At 41.7% G+C, this 25,043-nt stretch overlaps 1 protein-coding gene across 1 annotated transcript in view; it reads right to left on the bottom strand.

Moving 5' to 3' along the window:
- Positions 1–25,043, bottom strand: part of LOC147683539 (kyphoscoliosis peptidase-like) — a 462,798-nt gene that overhangs the window by 287,850 nt on the left and 149,905 nt on the right. The window contains exon 4 of the mRNA XM_086943931.1: positions 1,797–1,859. Coding sequence (XP_086800057.1) covers positions 1,797–1,859 — 63 coding nt within the window. The remainder of the gene's footprint in view (positions 1–1,796; positions 1,860–25,043) is intronic.

Raw genomic sequence — 25,043 nt, forward strand, 5'->3', positions numbered from 1 at the left:
AGAGTATAGATACTTGGGGTTATGGTTCGAGCAGAATCTGAAATGGAATACCCACTTAGAGGCATCTAAATTAAGAACTTCTGCTTCGATTAGCGGTCTGATATTGTTCAATGAAGCCTATGGTGTTATGACAGACAATCCAGTGCTAAAAGCCTACGCTGCTATTGTACCCCCGCAATTTTTGTATGGTGCTGAATTGTTGTTCCTAAGTGGTAAGGAAAACTGGGATGTGGAAGAAGGTAAAAACCTAAAAAAGTTATTTATGCTCCCCCGGTCAGCAATGGTTCAGGCAGTAAGACTGGAACTAGGCCTGACTTCATGGGCTACGCAAGTTGGTATGGCCCTTTTGCGCTTTTGGCAACGCCTAGAAATAGGCGCAATTACTAAAATATCGCAATGCTGCAAAAATGAAATTCAGGTCAGTGAACTAAAATGGGCAAGAGAGACCAGGGGGATAATAACAATGTTATGCAAGAAGATGAGCGTTAATGTATGCTCTACTGTCTCCGTGGCTAATATTGATAAAAAGTTACTTAGGTCGATGGGGAAGGAAGTATCGTATGCACAGGACAAAATCTATCTTGCAAGCAAAACTTCGATCTGCTTTATGATCGATGCATGGAATAATGGTCAATGCTACCCCTACACTGATAAGTTACCTGACCCCAAATTACGAAATGAGGTTCTGAGGGTAAGAATTGGGGTAAACCCTTGTTATATGAACAATTCTGTAAAGCGGGCTATGATCAATGAGGAGGGAAGCTGCATTTGCTCTTTGGGGTCCAAATGTGATATGCTGCACATCTTGTTTGATTGTCTGAAGATTTTGGATTTACGTATTACATTTTTAAAACCAATTTTTATGAAATATGAGATTAAAACTAGGACCCAGGCTGTGTTACTAAAGACAGAAATGGCCCACTTAGATATTGCTGTGGCTATGGGAAAATATATGCAAAAAGTGAAGGCAGTTTTATATCTTTTTAACGAGTTTTAACAAATAGCTATTTTTAGATCAGATAATTGTGGTCTTTTAGATCAAATAAGTTTTAGGAGATTTTATGTGTGTTAATGAAATGTTTTGTTTAACTTGTTGGATGAATTTTTTAGCGACATGTATTGTTTATGGACCAATGGTCCGGATAAACGTGAAATAAACTTGAACTTGATTGATTGATTGACAGAGTCAGTGTGACATATTCAGATGTCCCAGTTGAACCATGCATGCTGTAGTCTCGCCACCTTCCCAAATTAAACATTATGAGAAAAGGCTGTTGAATACTGTTTGTTGAAGCCTTCCTTCAAGCAAAACATTGCTTGTTCGAAGCATTCAAATCCAAATATTTCCACGTACGGGTACTCTGTCAGAAACGCGGCGGGTATCCTGTCTACTATATTACAAGTGCAGTATAATCTAATACACAGATAGAAAGTCGAATGGAATATCCGTCCCATTTCTGACGGAGTGTCCGTCTGTCAAATTCATGATCTAAGTACAGCAGTCCCTGTGAAAGCAAATGTTTATATTTCAGACTGAAGTAACAAACAATGGCACGGTCAAACTAATATTTTAATGTAGATGAGTTACACTTTAATACTTGTAAAACAAAAGAAACACATGCATTAAATGGAAACAGAATACAGCAACCTGATTTGCAAACTGAGTATGTTTACAGTATTAGGGATAATGTTATATATTGTTTGCCAAACAGTTGTATATGTGCCTTTAAGAATACTGAGTAAGTACACCGTATGCATTGCTATTTCCCAAAGTTATTTCTAAATCATTATCATACCTCTGCCGACTTGTAATTCTGAATTGTCCCTTCCTGGATCCATTGTTCCACTTTCCGTGTTCCCTGCAAGAGAAAAGCCGAAGCCATGTTACTAAATATGACACCAGATTGTGATCTATGGGAGAATCAATCAATCAATCATAGCAGTTATAAAGGGCACTACCTACTCTTGAGGGTCTCAAGGCGTTAGGGGGAGAACAACAATTTGTTCTAAAACAGTCTTGGTATTGTAGAGGTTTCTGTGTATTAATATTCTCTGTGCATCATTAATAAGGAAAGAATGAATCTACCCTCGATTTGTCTGATATTGTCTTTGAAACTATTTTGATATTACCTGTTAAAGTGCCCTTTCTTGTCTCAAGCTAAATACGCCTTAGCGCCATCTTGTTCAAAAAGGATGTCTCACTCTGCACATTCACTGTTTATTATTTATGCTGCATATACACATGCAAGTCTAATTTGTTTATTTCAAAATAATTTGTTGTCAAAGTTTACTTTCTAGTAAAGGCTTAGTAATGTTTCAACCCTCAAGGTTTCTTTTGCTTCCTTGCTGCATTGCATTCATTCACAACAGTTCACTGTTGTTTTGTAACTACTTTGTTCTGATATCACCTGGTGACATTATCAAGAAGGGGGCTGAAAAAAATCTTTAGTGGGCTAGTGCTCACACTGTATGATGTATGACACTCTTCAGTTCTATCCTCTGATTTGTTGAGTTTGCTCACACTATAATGATGCTGCAGTTGTCATTATGTGCTAGGGGAAGATTTCCTATATAAAGCCTCATATTTGGGGGTAAGCCAGAATTTTTATGGGTGCTACTAGGAATGCTGTCTGATTCCTTACTGCTTTTGCTGCTCATTTGAAACTAAGAATATTTTTGATTTTGCATATTATTCTATACTGCCCTATAGCTGAGCATTTTTATGGTAACAATTCTATGTATCTTCAATTCATTTTTTTATATTTAATTACCCCAGAGTTCACTTATTGAGTATGTCTTTCCTTAATTGACAGTAGTTTTGATATTCTGATTAGCACCTTATTTTGTGATGCATTGTGGCATGAAAATGGGGTGTAACACCCTTCCTTGGGCATGTTGTCCAGGTGTCTTTTGGGGTGTAAGATTTTAGGGTTCACCAGTGGCCACAAAACTGAACCTCTTTAAAGATGAATCAGCAAGTTAGTTGAGTTTTAGTCTTCCACATCTGACTCTTCTTAAAACAGAGATACAAGTTTTGCCCATTCAGGTGAAGCATAATTTCTGATTGGGATTCTCTATCTCGTTGGTCTTTTGGCAACAAGCAATATGCTATCACTGTTCTCAGAATCTATTTCACCTATTTCTGGTTCTGTTCTTTCATTTTTCCAGTGTCGTTTTGCAGGTTCTCTTCACTGCCTTAAGAGATGTGGCTCTCAAATCTTTAGAATATCACTGAGTCTTCTCCTCTCACAAACATTTACTTCGGCCAACATCAGCAAGTGGACTCACTGTTAACTGCTTTCTTCCCCTGGGGTTCCTGAGATTAGTTTTTTATGAGCTGGATCAGAGACTATTTCTTGCTGCTACTTGTTACTTTGCAACAGTTCCTCCATATGACCCTCAAATTGAAACTGGTTACTGGTGCCTTCATCAGGATCTTCACTTTCATCAGCAACTTCACTCACTTCACCAATTTCAAGATTCACTCCACTTCCTCTCCAATTCTCTCCCCAGGAATCCACTCAGCAAACTTGAGCTTGACTCTGTGAATCTGTGGTTATAACCACCTATTCACCCAGCATCTTCACTCTTCTTGTGTGAGCTACATGGATCCATTGTGGGGTTCCGGCACGCTTCACAGAAGTGTTAGTCTCAATCACAACTTGATACAGCCCTTTCCACCTAAGCTCATGGCAGATATTACAGACATGCTTCTTCACCAGGGCCCAGTCTCCGGCTTGTAGTGGATGGCACGGAGTCTCTTTTGTCGATGCTGCTGCCAAATTCACACAATGAGAGAAATATATCACCATATCAGCCAGACTTTTGCAGTAATCTAACACAATATCATCATTTATTAACAGCATAGTGTTGCTAAAGGGATGTAGGCAATCTTCATAGTTCTTCCCATTAAAACTTCATGGGGTGAGAGATCAATTTATTTAGGTCAAAGCCTCTGAGACAGCACAGCTGTCTCGTTTGCAAAAACATCTTGGGAACGTTCTGAAAGCCTCCCTGGGAATACATTCTGCCCCATTGCTTACCATTGGTTTTGTGAATTGATTGTAACTCACATTTTCTTGCTTTCTATTTGCTGGCTTTATTTGTTTTAGGATTCTCAAACAGGTCTTTGTCCTTCATGCGGAGCATCTTGTGTTCACCATCACTTCTTGAGTTCTTACAAAATTGCTTGCTTTCTGTAAACAGGCATTTACATATTGTCCTCATCTTGGCCTAGATGTAGGTAATTTTATTTTACCACTTCTTAAATACCAAATGTTACCAGTTCGGTATTTAAGAAGTGGTAAAATAGAGGGGGGGATGTAGGTATTACAGAATCGGTGAATACCGAATCGTTAATATTCGGTATTTACCGATTCTGTAAATACCGATTCGGTAATGCCCATTCATTCCTGTGGGCATTGAAGCCCATAGGAATCAATGGCCATTACCGAATCGGTATTTACAGATTCGGTAAATACCGATTCCAGCAAGGGTAAATTTACCGAATCGGTAAAATTACCGAATCGGTAAAATTGGCCCCCTACATCCCAAAAACCCATTTACCGGTCAGTAACGGCCGAAATCGGCCGTTACCGGCTGGTAAATGGCCACCTACATCTGGCCCCTAGTCACATTTGCGGTCCATTCAAAGACATAAGTCAAATGTCATCTCTGTCTTCTGAGGGAGCTTGGCATTTACTTTTCTCTCTCTGACTTCAAAGTGAGAGAATTTATGTGACAATCTTGATGAGTACCCATGTGAGTGGAAAGGCTGTGGTAAAGTTGTTTTTTTCTAGCATAAAAAAATGAAAATGTCTGTAAATGAACTGTGCAAATATTTCAGAATATATGAGAATTAGGAAAGTCCAAATGAAGCACATTTTTTATAATTCTTATGTGTGGAGGAAATTCATATTTTAATCTGATCAGAACAAAGCAATACATTTGGTGATGCCATTTCCACACATTATTGTTTGTTCGCTGTATAGTTTTATCAGTAAAACTGTATGTCTATGCAAATGTAATGGTAATTTCAATTGAAAATGAAATGTCTGTAATAATGACAGTGAGTGCACTACCACACCATGCACACTCCACTTTACTCAACTCCATTCTCCAATACTCTACTCCTCTCTACACTAGGCAACTCTACTCTACGACACACTATGACATCTAGGCCACTTCACTCTAGGCCACTCTACTCCACTTGATGCCACTCCACTCTAGGCCACTCCACTCTAGGCCACTACATTCTAGGCCACTACACTCCGCTCTAGGCCACTACACCCCACTCTAGGCCACTCCACTCTATGTTAATCCACTCTATGACATCTCACTCCATTTTAACCCACTCTGCATCACTATATGTCCCTCTATTTCACTCCATGCCACTCTATTCCACTATTTGCCACTCTATTCTACTCCATGCCACTCTATTCCACACCATCACACTCCATTCTATGACACTCCAGTCTACGACAAAACACTCTAAGCCACTCCACGACAGTTTCTGACACACTACAACACGCCACTCTAATCCATGACACTCCACTCCATGATACTCCAATTTTGACACTCTACTCCACGCCACTTTACGCCACTCCACTCTAGGCCACTCTATCCCACTCTACTCTATGATACTCCACTCTATGACCCTCCATAACACTCTTTGCCACTCCACTCTGACACTGCACTCTACGACACTCTATGCCATGCTACGCCACTCCAGTCTTCAACACTCAGTGCCACTCCTCGCTATGCCATGCTACCATATGACACTTTACTCCATTCTACACTACTCCACTCTTCTTTAATCAACTAAGCGGCACTCTAATCTAGTCTACGGCACTACACTCTACTACACTTTATTCCACTCTATGACACTTTACTCCAGTCTATGCTATGCCACTCTATGCACCTCCACTTCATCACACTCTACCCCACTCTATGCCCCTCTATTCCACTCCATGCCACTTTATTCCACTCCATGCCACTCTATTCCACTCCACAACACTCCACTCTATGCCCCTTCACTCTACATAACTCCACTCTATAATAGACTACACCACTCCACTCTACTTTACTCTATGCCACTCCAAACTTCCACCCCACTCTATGACACTCTATGGCCCTCCACTCTATGACAAAACACTCTATGCCCTCTACTGTGCTCTAAAACACTCTATGCCACTCCACAAAACTACTCTACTATACACCGCTACATTCCATTCTATGCCACTCCACACGAAACTGTAAGCCCCTCAACTCTATGACGCTTCACAACACTCTAAGCACACCACTCTATGCCTCGCCACTTTCCAACCTTTTAATCCTCTCTATGCTACTCTACTCTACTCTATGACACTTTACTCCACACTAAAACCATTTTCTCGACTCCATGCTATGCCACTAAATGCCCCTCCACGCTATAACAGTCTATGCCACTTTATGCCACCACACTCTGGCCCACATGCATCAAGCATTTTTGGAGTCGCAAACGGTGCGATTCCTTAAAATCGTCCGTTTGCGATTCCAAAAATGCTTTTTGAGATGCATCATGCTTTTTTAGAAATCGCAACTTTTTTGCGATTTCTAAAATTGCGATAGCATTTCAGAAATCGCAATTTTGCGATTTCTAAAATGCTATGCATCATTTGATTTCAAATTGCGAAATTTGAAATTGCAAGTGCAAATTACCACGAAGTTGAACCTCATGGTAATTTGCGAAATTGTTTAAAAAAGCACAAACATGCATTTTTTAAACTGTAAAGTTACAGACACACATGTCCTTAGGACATGTGTGTATGTAACTTATACTCAAAAGTACATTTCATGGGTGAAGGGGGGGGTCATTTGGACCCCCCTCTCCACCCTTGAAATGCATTGCTGAATTGCGATTTCAAATTGCGAATTCACAATTCCCATTCATTCCTATGGGCATTTCAGTCCATAGGAATGAATGGAAATTGCGAATTCGCAATTTGAAAATCGCATTTTTTATGCGATTCGGTAAAAATAGCGATTTTTACCGAATTGCATAAAAAATGCAAAAATATTCATGCATAGGCTTTTGCGATTTCTAATTTGCGAATCGCTATTTTTCGCAAATTAGAAATCGCAAAAGCCCATATTGATTCATGTGGGCCTCTATGCCCACAACTCAATTCCATGCTCCTCCACTCTATGCCTCTCCACTCTAGGCCTTTCACTCTAAGTCTCTCCACTCTACACCACTCAACTCTAATCTATGACACTCCACTCAATCCATGGCACTCCACTTCATTCTAGGACACCCAATTCCATGCCACTCTCCTCTATGCCACACACTTTTAGCCATCCTGGAAACAGCAACGCTTATGTACAACATGGCTAAAACACATGGTCAAAGCCAATAGCTCTTGCATAGGTGAGATCGATTGGCTTTGCCACTGCTTGGCTTTATCAGAAGTACTTCTAATGCTCATAAGGACAAGAAGAGCATCAGGCCATTTCAGATTAGTGGAGGCACACACTTTAGCCAGCTTGTTTTTGAAAGTACCAGATAGAGAGACAGCATAAAGAGCGTTCAGGTACTGGCCATAGACTTTAGTGATCATGCCCCAGAAACGTGAATTAGATTGGGGAGGTTATGTTAATCTAAAAGAGGCAAGAGCACCAAACCTAGTTCTATCCAGGAAAAATGGTTATATTTTAAAGTGGGACAGAGTGGATGAGGCCAATCTAGTAACCTCTGTTCTGTTACATCATAAATCTGAGATCATATGTCTAGATGACATGGCCTCCTCAATACAGGAGGTGGGGGATTTTGAGAAAGAATTGAAATCTACTATACATCAATTAACTCACTCATCTTCCACCAAAGAGCATCTATCGATGAGATGGTTTGACAGTCATTGTTTCAAGGCACTAGAAAACCTATGCAAAACCCAGAAAAAGTCCCCAAGTACTCAGCTTGTATGAACTCTTCGTTCTAGATATAAAGAAGTGAGAGATGATAGCCTAAAACATTTAAGCGAGGAAGGATCCAAAAATCCAAGGTAAGCCTCTGAGACTAATGATAGCAATAAGTTTTGGAAGGTGGCAAATGCCCCATTTTTAAAAGATATAGGGGAACAGTCGTTGGATGTTCATATCGAGGAGGAGGGCTGCGTTCGCTTTTTTCAAAACCTTTTTCAAAACAATTAAGGGTTATCAAACTGTGCAGATACCATTAGCTTGGTAAATTGTTCCTCCCTGACCGTTGAAGTGACCGAAATAGAACCATTATTCCAGTTTTTTAAAAGGGGGATAGATCTAATCTCAAAAATTATAGGAACATTTCCTTAATTGATTGCACAGCTAAATGAATGGGCCATCTTTTACTGAATAGGCTAGAAGAATGGGCAGAGGAAAAGCAGATCCTTTCTGAGGCTCAATACGGCTTCAGGAAAGGCAAAGGCACAATTGATCAATGCCTGAACTTAATAATGGTGGCTGCCACATACACTTTGGTAAAAAAAAAGGTTCACTTTAAATGGCCTTTGTGGAACTTTCTACGCATTTGGCTGTGTGGTCCTTAGCAAGCTATGGGCATTTATGGAGAGCATGGGGGGGGGGTAGCAACATCAATAATGGCTTTTATAAGGCAGCAGTATCTGGAAGCAACAGCATGTGTTCGGTATGGAAAACAAGGTGAGTGTACAAGGCCCTTTAACATTGAAAAAGGAGTGAGACAAGGCTGTGTCCTTGCACCATTCTTATTTGCCCTCTATAAAAAAAAAAACAGGAATCGGTTTTAGTAGCGAGCGTGAAGGACACCCCTTATGTAGAAACTACCCCTCTCGTAATACTCCTCTATGCAGAGGGTGCAGTGCTTTTAGCTAGAACCCCATTGGCACTGCACAGCCTCATAGAGGTGTACACACATTTTATGACTAGCCTGAATTTACATGTTATTGAATCCAAACATTTGTATTCATTTCATGGCCTGGATTCAAGAAGCCCACGAGTTTCTTCATAGTGAATAGAACTATAGAAGTGGTAGATAAATGTACCTATCCAGAAATACTATTTGATTGCAAACTAAATTGGAAGGATATGGTGAATAATAGAGCAAATCCCATGGAAAAAAAGCATTGCCGCAATTTTTAGATTCTCCCAAAAATTTGGGTTCAAAATCCATCCTGGAAATGTTTAAAATCTATTTAGCTAACGCTAAATCCATTGCCTCGAATGGGGCGTCAATCTGGGGAATGGCAGATGTTGTAGCAATACAGCATGTGCAGGATACATTTTGTAAAATACTTTTATCTGCCCCTTGTGCTTGCTCGTACCTTATTTGCCACATCAAACAGGCCTTACCTTTTATTAGTGATTCAATTAAGCTGGCCTCTCTGCTGTTGTGGCACTCAATATGGAAACGGGATGTTAAACTCAATCAATTTGTGCTAAGGAATATCCTAAAAATTGATTATGCACTCATAATCCAGTGGTTGAGTTATGTAGAGTCCACTCTGTCATTGTTGGGACTGCACGATCTATATGAAACCCCACTGCTCTGTGCTAGATTTCTGAAGCATAAGCTAAAATAAATTTCCTTGGCAAAGGCACAAAACGATTGAGTGGGTGAGAATAGACACAAAAGCACAGTAATATTATAACAGACACTACCACCAGACACTACCACCTGCGAATCTTGGTGCATTTTCTTATTCGCCCTAAACTCACAGCATCAATTTGTCTTCGTTTTCGTCTAAAATGTATCCCACTTATGATTAGTTTCCCCAAAAACACTTATGCATTGAATCAATTGTTGCCCTGTCCTTGTGATGGAAAATCAATCCACTCTAGTATGCATTTTTATTCTTTTGCACTTTATATAGCCTAGAGAGAAAGAAGTATATTATTCCCCTTTTACGTAAATATGCTTTTAGACAGTGCTTACCAGCTTGACATTTTACTCAGCAATTAGCAGATCCCAATGTATGTAATACTATTGCTTTATATCTCTGGGCTGTTTTAAAAACGCCAAGTGTTTTAGTGGTTGCGACTGTGGTTAGGGTAGAGTTTCTTCCTAATCTTTGTTATATTACCAAGATTTTAAAGGCTGGTTTATAATGGCAATTTTAGGTGAGATATGGGGCATAGATTATTTCATTAGTCCCATCTTTCCCTATGTGTCTTTATTTGGATTTAGATGAACTAGATGGAGGGTATGCATGTAGGTCGTTTTGGAGTCTCTCAAATTATTAATATCTGAAGTGATGGATTTTATTTCTATTTTAGTACTGAACATGGTACAAATATGTCTGGTTTATCGGAAATACTCTTCAGTGTCTAACAGTTATGTGTATTTATTGTACTTTTATGCTTGTTATTTGATACAAAATAACGTTTGTGACTGGCTGACTGACTGTTAGTACCAATCATTTTCCGTACAATTCCAGATGACTGAGGATGATAACTACGATGGAACTTCATCTCAATCTGAAGAGCAGTACAAATTAAGTTAAGGATCTGTCTCAATAGAGGTTGGAAAGTCAACTCATGATATCAATTCTCTTAATAAGAGCTTGGTAATGTCATGCTGTTGCAACTCTGAGTTGGATATGCTTCAACCCATTTAGAGAATAAGCAGACAATCACATATTTAAGCCTATTATAAATAGGCATCTCATTGAAGTCTAGTAAATGGCCATCTGATTTGCCAATATGATTATTAAGGACTATGATTCTCTTTCCTCGATTATTTCTCTTGCAAATGACAGAGGTCTTCAGCAACACCTTTTAATTTTATATTGAACCAATCCTTCTTGAAAGTCCTGGTCATTAAATCTTTCCCTATGTGCGATAGTCATCATCATCATCTTCATCATCATAATAAATAAACTGTATTCATAATTCTTCAGTAACATAAAAGTACACAAAAACAATCATCAGAAAAGGTTCACATTAAAATTCATAAACAATAAATAAATAATCATGCAAAGATACAATTCAGTTAAAAAGAGTGCTTTCTGGACCCCTGTACAATTATACTCATTAGGCCTCAGGGAGGAGGCAGAATGCTGGAACTGTTACAAGGCAAAAGGGGCTCTAGCGCACCTTATCTTTTATTGCCCATCACTCAGTACATTCTGGGAGGAAATCTTTATGCTTTTAAATAAACTGTTGACTGTACGCTAACCAAATAATTCTCCACCCTCACCACGGCATTTATGAACACAGAGCTGAGATCTGTACACAATAGGGATCTTCTGGACCTGCTACTGACAGCATCAGTGAAAATGGTTCTCACAAACAGGAAAGAGACAAGTAAGATTTCGTACAAAGGCTGCTTCAACTGGACCACGCATCTTAGAGGAGCAGACAACATGGCACTACAGAACTCGCACTGGAAAACGGCCTCCAGAAGGATGTGGAAGTCCCTGGACACATTCCTAGACTCTTTTGAGCCCCGTTAAAACAAGTTAGTCTGGCGAGACACAGCCTGGCACCCCAAGTGAAACTCCATCCTATCAAGAAACTTAAATGGGCCCTACTGATCACAACCAATGTGTCCCTCTAGGACCTGCAGGGATGACATCAGGTGTAACAACAGCCCCACTGTATGTCAGACGTAATTATTTATAAGCAATGTAACTCTCAGGTGCCTGTCCCCTTTCTTTTCTTTCACCCCTTGCTTCCCTGCTCTTTTCTGTTCTTCTTTCTCTCTTCTTCACTGTTAGGACATGTAGGGCTTGCTAAGAATTATATTGCCTAGAAGCGAGCAGATTAATCAATGAAAACCCTGTAACAGAAGTGCTAATGTGTCCGTGTATAAAAATTAATAAAACATGTTGAAATAAAAAAAAAAGAGTCCACCCAAATTGGGTAATAAAGTTCATAAGCAATAAGACTTATAAATATGCAATGGTTCAATTCTGTTAAAATGAGTTTATCTGCACATTTTCCTTATTTTTAAAATCTGCCATAGATAAGAACTCATTGCACAGCCGACCAGCTGGTTGTTTATTTGTCGCAGAAATAGCAGAGCTGGTCTGCACTGTTTAATCTTATATATGTTGAAAAGAGATAGGACACATTTTTTCTAGGGATCCTATAATACTGGCAAAAGAATACAATGTGCAAATTCGTTAGGGAGACACACCATCACCTGTGCATGGGAGAAGATCTGACAAGAAATAGCAATTAGAATGCAACCCCGCCATCAGTAACAAATAACTAGCCCTAAATCTAGTCAGAATAAACTGATGCTGGGAATTTTGCACTAGGGTCAGGTACGTTTGTAGACCCACCTGGGCGACCATCATTCTATAGGCAACAACAGATGACTTTGATTTTTCCACCTCACATCTTTACCTCATGGCCTTATTCTTAGTACAGAGTTTTAACTTGCCCTTAGCAAGCACTCTGCAAGAATATGGTTTGTTGAAAAGATCCACAAATCTGATCTCCTCAAAGCAAGACTTTACATATCTCTACCGTGGGATCTCCAGAGCATGGTCTAAGGCCAAGCTATACATAATGATAAGTTTGTTCAGACGCTTTTCCGCTCATGACCAAATAGATTGCCACGACAGAATCAGAGCAATCTTAATCCTATCTGTTATATATGAGGCTCCCATTTCAGAATGCAAAATGAAGTTCAAACAACTTGGGGGTAGAGCTAAAATATATTTTCAAATAGATTTTCATCCCTTTGGATACTCTGTGTATTAGCCATTCCCCATACCCCAGCGCCATATGAAGCCACTGCCACACTTTTACTCTCATATATGATGAGGAGTTGCTGATCACCTTAGAACCCAACTTATTTATAATGGAAAGCACCCCATTGAGGGATTTCTCCATCTGGGCACACCTATTCGCTATCACGGGGATCCAGGAATGATTACTAGTAAAAAAAAATCCTTGGGTAGGAAAAGGTTGGGGTTTCACTCAATTTGATCCTTTCAGGATAGAAGACAGGTTTTTTCCTGGGATTAACTCAGGAGGTCATGGCATAAGTTTTGGTAACATTACCTTTCAAATCCAAATTGGACATTAGGGTGATATAATCATTAATTAAGCCTTGCAACCCCCTCCTTGTTCTAGCAATCAGTACTGCATCATCTGCATAATGTAAAATGGGGAGGGGCGTGATCCAATATCTGCTGTGTCCCTAGCGACCTTAAATCTGATTCCACCCGGTTTGTATACAGTGAAAACAGGAAGAGGGCTAAAGAGCACCCCTGTGTAACCCCTCTTCTGATGTTAATGCTACCTGAGCATTCACCATCTCTGCCCGAATCGCACTAGGGCGTTAGCATCACAATACAGCTGCCTAGTGATGAGTCCCACCTCTAGCCCTAGATCCTCAATAATTATCCACAGATTTGAGAGCAAAACATAGTCAAACGCTGCTGAGAGGTCCATAATTGATAGGTATTTCATACCTTTTTAGATGCTATGTATTTCCTTAAAATAATACTCGAGTTCGGACATTGGTGGACTGTGCCCAACCCCTTTTTAAAAACATGTTGTGTGTCAAATAATATATAATTAGTGGTTGCCCAGTCTTTTTTTTTTAGTTGTACATTCCTTTATTGGCATTTAAGTATGTACATTCAGAAATATAGACACATCTGATATCTGTATACAATTGTTACAATTTTCTCACAACAGTACAGTAGACATATATCAGTTCCACTACGCCACCTTGTATTTTCCAGCTAGGATAATCATATAAGAACCCAGCTACCCAGAACATACCCCCACAGAACCTTAATTTGTCAGCAAATTGTCAGAGTCACTCCCCCTCATACATTGTCCAAAGGTCTTTAAGTCTTGGCACTCACTATATGGCTACTGCAGCGTCTAGCGAGGTATAATGCATCAATGTCCGTCATGTGGGGGATTGTGTGTAGAGAATGCTAATGACGGGGCTTGCAGGTCTTTTATATCTGCCAGCATGGCCCGTCCATGCCCATAGATCATCCTCCAATTTCTCATCTCATCGCACTCTTTTCATTCTGACTGCTTCTGCCGCCGCCCACTCACCCAAATCTTTCAACCACAGTGCAATCTTTGGAGGAGCAGTGCCCATCCATGATATAGCGATCCATCATTTGGCCAATACCAACCCCAGGATCACAAACCTCCTGCTTAGTTTCTTTTGCTTCAGGGCAGGCAAAAGACCCAGCAGCACCTCTCGTATACCTTTGGGCATGGACCATCCCGTCGCCTCCTGTATTTTCTCCAGAACCGAGGTCCAGTACTGAGACATCATCTGACATGTCCACACCATGTGAATAAAGTCAGAGGCAGCAGCCCCTCATCTAGGGCAGCTATCAGGTCTGGTCGGGAAGATTCTAATAAGTGTTTTGGGGGTAAGGTATGTCTGGTGTACAAAGTTATATTGGACTAATTTAAACCTGACATTCGAGTTGACAGCTTTGACCCCTTCATGAATCCTAATCCAGTCTTTCTCGGACAAGGGCTCCCCCAGTATCTCCTCCCACCTACCCTGGAGCGGTAGGGGTGCACTGGTCAAGTCCTCCCACAATGCTCTGTACAGGGGTGTAAATAAAACGCCTCCCCGTGCCATATACAACATAATCTGCAAAACCCTGGTTACAGCAGGTTCAGCAGGGGTGGAAGTCCATATCTCCTGTGCTACTTGGTTAATCCTTCCCTATTAAAGAAATTGATCTGTCCCCAACCTGAACAGTGATTCCGCTTCCTCCCTAGTAATAAATTGTTTATTTTGGAACAAATACCCCATAGTCAAAGACCCGCCCTTCTTCCATCGCCGGACCGTCATGGAGACCTCTATTTTTGCGATTGGTTGTACCACCCAGAGGGGCATATCTGGGGCGTACAGGGCATGTCTCACCACTTTTTTAAGGACACGTTCCCATCCCGTGCCACATGCTGAATTATGTATGGTAAGGTCCTTGAGGTACTCACTCCCATCATAGGTAATGCTGCCAGTGAGTGTCCCCCGTATGTGCCCGCCAGCAACTTCCTCTACCAGTTGTCATTTTCATCCAGCCAATGAATTGCATGCTGGAGCTGTGATGCGATGTAATATAATTCCCAGTGTGGGACCTCCAGTCCGACGCTCTGCCATGTTCTCTGCAGTGTCTCGAGACGTACTCTCTTTCTTTTTGACCCCCATAATAATTCTGTCAACAATATGTTCAGGAACTTAAAAAAGTGGTCCGGCACCTCATAGAGAGAGTGCTGTAAATCATACAGGCATCAAGGGAGTATTATCATTTTAATAGTTGCAATTTTGCCCATAAGGGACAGCGGTAACTGCTGCCAAAAACGAATTGAACCTTTGATCCTCTTGATTGCCTGCCCTATGTGGTTGCCCAGTCTTTGAAGTAAAATATGCCCCATAACCTTTGTAGTGGCATCCAAGAGTGATATGGGCCGATAATGTTTTTAGGGCTTTATCACCATTTTATCGATTGGAATTATTATGGAGTATTTCCATGAAGTAGGAGATCCTGTCACCACAATAGCATTGAAAACGTTCGTAAGCAGTGGAGCCAATAGATCTTGCTGCTCACAAAACATATCCAGGGTGATCCCGTCTGGGCCTGAACCCTTCCTTTTGCTGCTTTTGTCCGAGGCCCTTTTTTCCTCAGACAAATTAATAGACTGTAAGATGCACTGTGAATTATTTATCCTCTGTGCCACTTGAGGTCCGGGAATACTCTGGGCACAGTGATGTACACTCTGGAAGGACTAATTATCATAGATATCCTTAAAATGGTTGACCCATACCTCCTCTACTAATTGTACCTCTGTTGACGGTTTGTTAGGCTCCCTGAAACAATTATTATTGATCACCTTTCAAACCAAGCTACTACCTCTGGGGGCACTGGCTAGTACAATGGTCTTCCTTGCTGCATCTTTTATGAGTTTCTTTGGGCAATAGTTTGTTTAAAATGCACACATGCTAGCCGTATTTATGTCATGTCCCTTGGTCACTGCAGAAGAGCTGTAGGCAGCTGGTTCCTGGCTGTCATGCAGTCGGAGTCAAACCAACTCCTCGCTTGAAAGCACTGCGCCTGTGACCTACGGCTCAGGGACTGTTTTATTATTGAGGCAATAGAGGAGAAAGCAGTGATTATATTCACGGGTTCAGTCTTGGGATCTAAACATACCTTCACCTCAGCCATAGTGTGCTGCAGGATGGATGGGAGAAACGATGAATGATCAACTTCCTGCCATTTGATTGAGAAACCATGTTTAGTAGCCAGGGTTGGCTCAAATTCCAGCTTTAACACATTGTTCCTTTCCATTGCTAAGTACAACCTAATTCCTAGGAGTGTGTGGTCACTATACCTCGAGAAGTTAGTCTCAAATCCTTTAATGACAGTATCTAAAGCTTGAGAGGCCATAATATAATCAATAGTGGACGCATAGTTATTTCTAAAGAACGTGGGTACCAAACCTCCATTACCATTCACCTTTAAATTATACAGCCTGAGGCTTTTAACTTCATCATTAGACTGTTCAATGCTACTCTATAAGGATCATGTTTAAAATGAACAAGGGCCTCCCCTTGCTCATCGACAATTCTGCAAATTGATTTGGATAAAAATGGGCAATAATGTGCATTATAGTCTGCTTCCAAATGATTCTCATAGGTTTATGATGCAAGGACATTAATGACTGCATGGCTAACTCCAGGTCTGCAGCTAATTGAATTCTCAAATTATCAAAGAAGCAATTATCATAAAAATAGACTAGAAGTATGTCCCATAACTCACCCACCTCACATACCAAAGAATGAAAAAAAGGTGATTTATTAATATATTTCAGCCTTTTCTAAGGGGATGAGTTTAGGATATATGTCATTAGCCCCCCCCCTTTTTTCCTACCCATGGCTGAGGGTTTGGCCGGAGTATAGAATTTCATGTACCCATCAATGAGATTAGCCATCACCTCCCATGTTACCTGTAAGCAGATAATGTGGGCACCAGAGATCAATCTGTGCCAATCATGTATATCAATCTTATTTTTAAACTCTGCCACATTCCACGAAATGAGGCCCACTCCGACTGACTACATATATAATCTCCTTCTGAATTATCTACTCTATCTTTCCCTCGGGACACATGACAGGCTGAAGTTGGTTAATGGCACACACATGGGCCGTAGGTGTTTTATGCATTTCCTGAACTCCCTTGGGTACTAAACAGCGCTTTTCAGGGCCAAGTCAATCCTGGCCAGAGAGGCACTCAAACCTATTTCCCACTCTCCAGGAGTACATTGGACTACCACAAATCTTTGTCTTGAGCCCACCCTGTGTGCCCATCACATTGTTAACCAACATCCAAGGGTTCTGGGGGATAGAGCTGCCCCTTTGGGCCTATGGAAAAAAACTGGTGGCAACAATTCGGATGACTCACAAGCATGTAGTACCCTCTCAGCTAGGGCGGGGTTGCAAAAATTCACAACTACACAATCACCCACTATAGATTTCTATGCTCTGTCTACCCAACTCATCTGTATAACCATAATAATATTGTGGTACAGCTCACTCACACCTGTCCGTCCAGCAAATCTAGAATCCGGGGGGGGGGAGGTAAACTATCTCCCATTTCCCTCTGCATATTATAAAGAGTTGTGAGGTTGTTAGTTGCATTTGTATTTTGGGCCCTCCCTTCAAATCTGTGCCTGTTTGGTCGGCTACAGCTTTAGCACTAACAATCCCCTTCATTATTTGATCCAGGGCTCCAGTGTAGAACTGTAACAACTTCTCAAGTGTGGTCAGTTCGTTAGCTAGCAATGATATCATATTAGACATAGTTTGTTCATTGTTACCAGTGAATATTTGCTATCCCTGTAGTTAGTTACCCAAGACTCAATCCCTCCTGGTACATTTGCAGGGGACATGGTCAACAAGTCTGTAACCCCCCGGTCAATTTCCCGTCTTGATGCCCACATAGGGAGGTGGACATGGGCCACACACAGACCCTTTTGCTTAGATTTTTGAGGGGGGAGACTGTGGGGCACGCAGGGGATAGTGCATTAGTCTGCAAAAGAAAGGAGACGCCCCTGGAAGTTGAGCTGACCTTAAGTCAGTATCAACCAAAGGGCCCTGTGTGTCCTGTGTGGCCATAGATGCTGCTGTCAGTACCACAGGGATGGTGGGCTTTGTCATTATGGAGGCCGCTTTAATAGTTGCCTCGAGTTTTGCCTCAGCATACATTATCTTAGTATTTAAGGGTCCCATTGCACCTGTTACAAAATGTTCAAATGGTCCAGTGATAGCCCCTCAGTAGTAGTAAGCTTCCTTCTTCACATACTCCCTATTTATGGGATAATAACCCACAGGGGGTTGGTTAGAGATTGGTGTAGACTGTGCACACCTGGATGGTTGTACTTGATACGAGTGATCAATGTGCTTTTCTGATCTGTGTGCTGCACCTTACTTTTTGGTGTTTACCTCACACAGGTGTGTTTACCTTTACAGGGTATCGTAGAATGGATGTTGTTGATAAGTATATTCGGGCATAGAACAATATTTTAATGTGATGTGCAATGTAACTTTTTTGAATAACCACAGGGTCAGTACTATATTTCCACATGGCTAATATTGTCGTTTCGTTTATATGGAAGTACACCTTAAGATGGTGCCAATTTTGGCAAAAGAAGTGTGTTGGTGTAACCGCAATCATGTGACTATGTCACATGACACGGGAATGGGTTTTATACTGGGATGGCGGATACTTAGAACCAAGCACGTCCGTGCAAAATTGCCGAGCGATAAGTTGTATTCTGTTAAGAAAGGGTGCTTGTGGTTGTTCTTTTCGTTACTTTTTTTCGTAAACCTGAGGAACTTATTTGACACTTTTGTTATTTACTTTCTAGGCAGGAAAGGGCTCCAAGACACCAACGTTTTTTAAGCGGTAAGAGCATTGGTCCTATCCCTTTTGGGATACAGTATTTTTGATGCATTACACAATGGATAATGGTTCTTTTTCTGCTTTTTCCCCTTTTTCTTTATTTTTGCGGGTAGATCAAATAAAGTTTTTCTACATCTGGATGTACATCTTGTTTCTGGTATTATAGTCTGTGTATCCAGAGTAGTTGCAAAAGATGGATATCTAGATGTTGCTTGTGTTTCCAATTGCAGTAGTCGCTGCATTACAGGTTTGTTGGACCAATGAAAAACGTGATATGACTAGTTTTGTGTCATGTGAGTACTGCATTAGTCCAACCGGGTTTGAGATTTGGTCACTAAATTTATTTACACGGGATATGGTGGACGGGTATATCTCTGAACGACTCGTCCCTTTAAGACACTTTCACACAAGAGGGACCTCTTATATAGGGAAGATGGAGTTATGTGGACATCGACCATGAATGGAATTTAAGATGTCATGTGGGTTACCGATCAATCATCGTACATGTAAATTGTAAATTTTATTTCTTTGTTTTTACAGATGTGCACCTGACGAAGGGACTCTAGGCATGAATTGCATTGGGCTGATGTTTCTTTTGTTATCGTTGTATGACTTAACAACAGAGTTGTCTGGTGCATATTGAAAGGCTGATATATGTACAGAGCTTTATATTCATGTAAAGCAAAGTAAAGCCACCATTCCATGATTGGAATCAAGAAGAATTGTATTAAAATCTTTTGAGAAATGCAAATTTAATGTATTGGTAGTTTGAGCTAAACGTTTGTATATCTATCAAGTAGTGCGCGCCTCTGTCCAGGCAGCCTATTGGCTGCTGGCCCTATTTTTCTGAAATAACCCACCGGTCATACTCTTAGTTGACAGGAAGTGTGCCCCCCAACTTGAGCAAATCTTAATTAGCAGGATGTTTTATGGTCAAGATTCCATGACAAGGCAATTTGTTGAAGTCCAGTTCAGCCAAAGTTACCAGAAGACAAAGACAAGGGGGGTGGCCCATCCCGGCGTCCTCCGGTCACTGACAGGCATTGACGGCCATCCCTTGGCCCGGGCTTTGCTCGAGTGCAGCCCGCAATGCGGGAGAAAGCAAGGCACTATGTAGCACCCTGGTGACAGAGCTCCTCCCCCTCCTCTCCTCAGACGCCTGTTTGTGAGAATAAATCTAGGAACTGAAGTCCTGGAAGGGCATTGATGGGTTAAGGCAAAGAACTGATGTGTGGCATCTCACGATGAGGGAGAGAGTGTGGGGCTATGTAGCACCCTGGTGACAGCAGTCCTCCCCCTCCTCTCCTCTGGCGTGTCTTGACACGAGTAGCTCTGGGACCTAGAGTCCTGGTAGGGCAGTGAAGCGTTAAGGCAAAGACCTGATGTGTGTTAGTCCATGCAAATAGTGAGCCATGGAATGTAACATTGAATTTGGTAGCACATTGTTATATTCAGTGGTAATTAATATATCATTGAAATTCTTTTTTTCAACTAGCTAATTCTCTGGGGGGTTTTCACCTTCTCCTGAAGATCCTCTCATTTCACTTAATGTGGTCTGTATTGGGTATAAGAAAAAAACAATTCACTTAATTGGCATTTTCAGAAGTATTTCCACTAGGTTGATTCTGTTCTGATTGTTGTACCATGATTTACTCATTTGATCTCATAGTTGCATTCTCAACAGCGCAATACTTTGCCATGTGGTCAAAATATTTGTTCCCCGGTGTGACTGTACACTTGACCACTGCAATGTCGCTTGACGTTTGTATTGCTTCTAAAAGATCAAGAATATAGGAACCATCCTGATGGTAGTACTAGAGGATGTAATAAAACCCCACTGAGACCGTAACTGCCCAAAATCATGTACCATTCCAAATCCATACTGGGTGTCTGTGTAAATTGCAGATTCAATTAATCTGCAAGGCAACAATACCTTCAGAGCAGTCAACTTTGCCAATTGTGTTGAAGTTACATTAGGCAGGAAATATGCCTCAATGATTTCAGAATTTGAACAGACTGTGTAAGATGGTCTTCCAAACAAGAACCATCTTCAAAGAAGTTCAGATAAGCCATTTCAAGAGGAGTATCTTTAAAATCTGGTCTTGGTTTGGTATATGTTAGATTTGTCAGCTTTAGGGTGACATTTTCTTGTCCTAACCATTTGGTGACTGTAAAATGTTTCTCGGGTCACAGGACTAGGTGTAGTTGGTAGTTGGTCTTTGTGTATTCCGTCCAGACTGCCACACAAGGTGGGGGAGTGTTGGCAGGATGGGTCATCCTGGGAGGATGAGGACGGAGCTGTGCATAGCCCCCTTGCACTTCAAAGCAGCTGCCTCAGCCTTCCCAGAAAGAGCTTCACACTAGCCTTTTGTGCCCCCCTGCATCCTGGGACCAGGGCAGGGAGTCAGGAACTTCTAAAAACATCTGTGTGGGGAAAAATCCAGAAGTTTCTTGCACTTCAAAGCTGCCACTAGGGAAAAAAATGGGATACTCAGACCCACTCTTCTGTTCATTTCTGGACCCGTGGAAGTACTCTCAGATGACTGTCCTGCTGCCTGTGGCCTGCTGTGTACTTCAGCAGACTGCCCTGCAGCACCAAGAGGACTTCCCTGCTGCCTGAAGACTGCCATGTGCCCTCAGAGTACTGCCCTGCTGCTTGAGTCCTGCTTTCCAGCTTGAACTCAAGACTTCCGGAGTGACTCCAAGGGCTAGTTTGGCTAACTTGCAGATCAGAGCTTCAGAGACAGAAAAATCTTCAACCATCTTGAACCCACACATTCACCAAGCCTTAGTGAGTTCTGGCTCTCAAGTGGGGTCCCTCCAGCCCTGAACCCTTGGAAGTGGTGCTAAAAGTGACCCAGTAGCCCATAAATCCAAAAATTGGGACTTAGAACATTTTCTGCCAAAAGGTGCTCTGAGAAGCGAGAGGAGACTGGGACCTAACTCCTCGTCAATCCGCCCAACGAGCATTGCCAGTCGACCAATTTAGTGGTAGCTCCCACAATGCTCTTCTCCACAGCAGAAAATCCTGTTTGCAGAAGAGGTATCTGGCTTCATGTAGCCATTATCGGCAACAGCCTGCAGCTTCATGACACTGGAGATCTTCGACTTCAAAAAAGAGACTAAGGGCCCCATGCATCAACAAAAAAACGGTTGCAAATGCGCAGATTTCCAGATGCATCATCCCAAATGCAAAAATCGCAATATAAGGAATCACAGAATATATGATGCAATTTAAAATAGCGATTTTGCTATTCGGGGTCGCAAATTACCGTCCAATGAAACTGGACAGTAATTTGCCAAAACTTTGAAAAATACACTAAAGTGCATTTTTCAAAATTACATGTTACAAAGTTACAATTTCAGGGGTGCAACAGGGTGTCCTTGTGGTACCCTTATAGCCTTGAAATTGCATGCGCAATTTGTGAGCACCTATTTCGTATTCGCAAATTGCGCATGCAATTTCCTTTGATTCCTATGGGCCTCTAGGCCCATAGGAATAAATGGGAAGCAATTCCTTGATTGTGACTCGCAATTTGTGAGTCGCAATTAAGGAATTAGTAGGAATCGCTAATTTACTTGCGATTCCTACATGTATAGCCAATAGCAAATCTTTAATTGCGATTCCTTAAAAATCGCAATTAAGGATTTGCTATTGGCTATTTTGATGCATGTGCACCTAAGTCCTAATGAAGAAATCTTCACTGCGACCTCGTCCAGTGGCTCCCAATGACAACACCTCCTCTTCAGACACCACCAACTTCCTTACCCCAATGAACTTTACCTTCTCAGACATTTTTCTTCAAAATGTCTTCTAAGTCTGAAAGTAAGTGGAGACAGGGCCCAATCCACTTTGTGTACCCAACCGTGCTCTATCGCAGTTGGTTTTGAATTTCACATTTTCCCCGGTCTCATCCAACTAGCTGTATGCGGTTGGCGCTTTGATCTTTTAGGCTCTATTTTTTACTTTAAACTTTCAAAATTCATAACTCCGGTTAAACTGATTAGATTTTTGCTGTCTCTCTGTCAAATCATTTATTAAAATGTAATCTATTTCGCAAAATTGATGTGGAATTTTTCTTGTGTTCTCACTTTATTACTGTTTAAAAGCTGCATAAATACATATTGTCTCTAAATTAAGATTGACTGCTTTTGCTCACAGCTACTAGAGGGTTAAGCACATGTTAATTTAGTGTCTTTTTGTGGTTCACCTGACAAGGTTTGTGGCTGTTGCAGCCCCTCAAAAAACAACCCAATTTCTCACAGTACATAATTTTGTTAAATTGACACAATTGTGGTCTGGACAATCCTCATCGTCATCACCATGGCCTTCATATAAACATCTGAATCTAATAGAAGCAAGGCAGAGTTCAGAGAAGTACATCAACTTATTGTGATATTTTCTGCTGCCAATAAGATGTGCTCATACCTGATAATGTGACTGTCAGTTGCTGAGTTCTTGTACGAGTCAGCAAAATATCAACTGAATGAGGACCAAACACAGGTGTATGTCCCTTTACAATGCCTTCACTTTGTTAAAATGCAATACAAGCAGCTGGAACTGAAATACGAAAAGATAGTGACTATCCTCATGCAGACGAATGCTTGGCATATGTCAATGACTGTGTACCATTCTGCCTCCGCAGGAATCTGAAATGTTACAGCAAGATTTGGTAGCACCGGACAACATGAGATAACAATGTGGCTTATAATCTGAAGGTCTTGCACTATTCTCCACTTACCACTTGCATTTTTTAATGCCCATCACAGGAAAGTTGCATGGACTTACAAGCACTTCCCATAGTATACCTTGTTCTATAATCTTTTTCTATGACAGGCTTCATTCTTTCTACTTTTGAAAGTTTCTCTTGCCTTATTCTAGGATAGGTTTGATGTGAATTCTGACTCACTATGCACTTTTTACCAACTCTATCTCTTTATCTGTGAAATCCTACACCTCTTCTTTGACAGTATGTCTTATATCCAGAGGCAAGCCATAATTTTTAAGAACTGACAACAGCTGAACTCGCAAGTCTTGTGGTGATTTTATTATAAAAAACGGATTTGTCTTCTTGACTTTAAATTACGACACCATCTGTGTGTAGTAAAGTACACTGTTCATCTTGCAAAGCAATTTAACAGGACTAGAATCATATAATATGTACTGATGATTATTCTCTATTGACCTATTTTAACTGGGAGATCTGCAGTAACCTAAACAATAATCTGTTTATTGGTAATGCCTACAACGTGGACTTCTCTTTCCCACAGAGTCAGGTTTGGGACCTCCGAAGGAACAAACTATAGAGCAGGTAGCACGAGTATTATTCAAGAATGGGTCAGGGTGGCCATTTACAAAGCATGCAATCCTCCTCCCTTCTCCGGACCGGTCATTGTGAATTTATCTTTGGCGAAAACGGAGGGAACTCATTGCGCAGAATCAATGGATTTTGTTGGTTCCCTATCAATCAGTGACACTTATAAAGCGCGCTACATACCCGTAGGGTCTCAAGGCGTGGGGAGGGGGGGTGCCGCTACTGCTCGAACAGCCAGGTCTTCAGCTTCTTCCTGAAGGAGAGGTGGTCTTGGGTCAGGCGCAGGTCGGACGGGAGGGAGTTCCAGGTCTTGGCGGCCAGGTAGGAGAAGGACCTTCCTCCTGTAGTCGCTCTTCGGATGCGGGGGACGGCGGCGAGGGCGTGGTTGGCTGATCGGAGGTGGCGTTTGGGAGCGTAGAAGTTGACTCGGCTGTTGAGGTAGCTCGGGCCTTGGTCGTGTAGGGCTTTGTGTGCGTGGGTGAGGAGGCGGAAGGTGATTCTCTTGTTGATGGGGAGCCAGTGAAGGTCTCTCAGATGACCGGAGATGTGGCTGGATCGTGGGATGTCGAGGACGAGTCTGGCCGAGGCGTTTTGGATCCGCTGGAGTCTCTTCTGGAGCTTGGCGGTGGTCCCGGCGTAGAGGGCGTTGCCGTAGTCCAGTCGGCTGGTGACGAGGGCCTGGGTGACGGTCTTCCTGGTCTCTGTGGGGATCCACCAGAAGATCTTCCGTAGCATGCGTAGGATGTTGAAGCACGCCGAGGAGACGCTGTTGACTTGCCTGGTCATGGAGAGGGAGGAGTCCAGGACGAAGCCCAGGTTTCGTGCATGGTCTGTC

This window comes from Lissotriton vulgaris, chromosome 11 (assembly GCF_964263255.1).
Source record: "Lissotriton vulgaris chromosome 11, aLisVul1.2, whole genome shotgun sequence".
NCBI classification, from domain to species: domain Eukaryota; kingdom Metazoa; phylum Chordata; class Amphibia; order Caudata; family Salamandridae; genus Lissotriton; species Lissotriton vulgaris.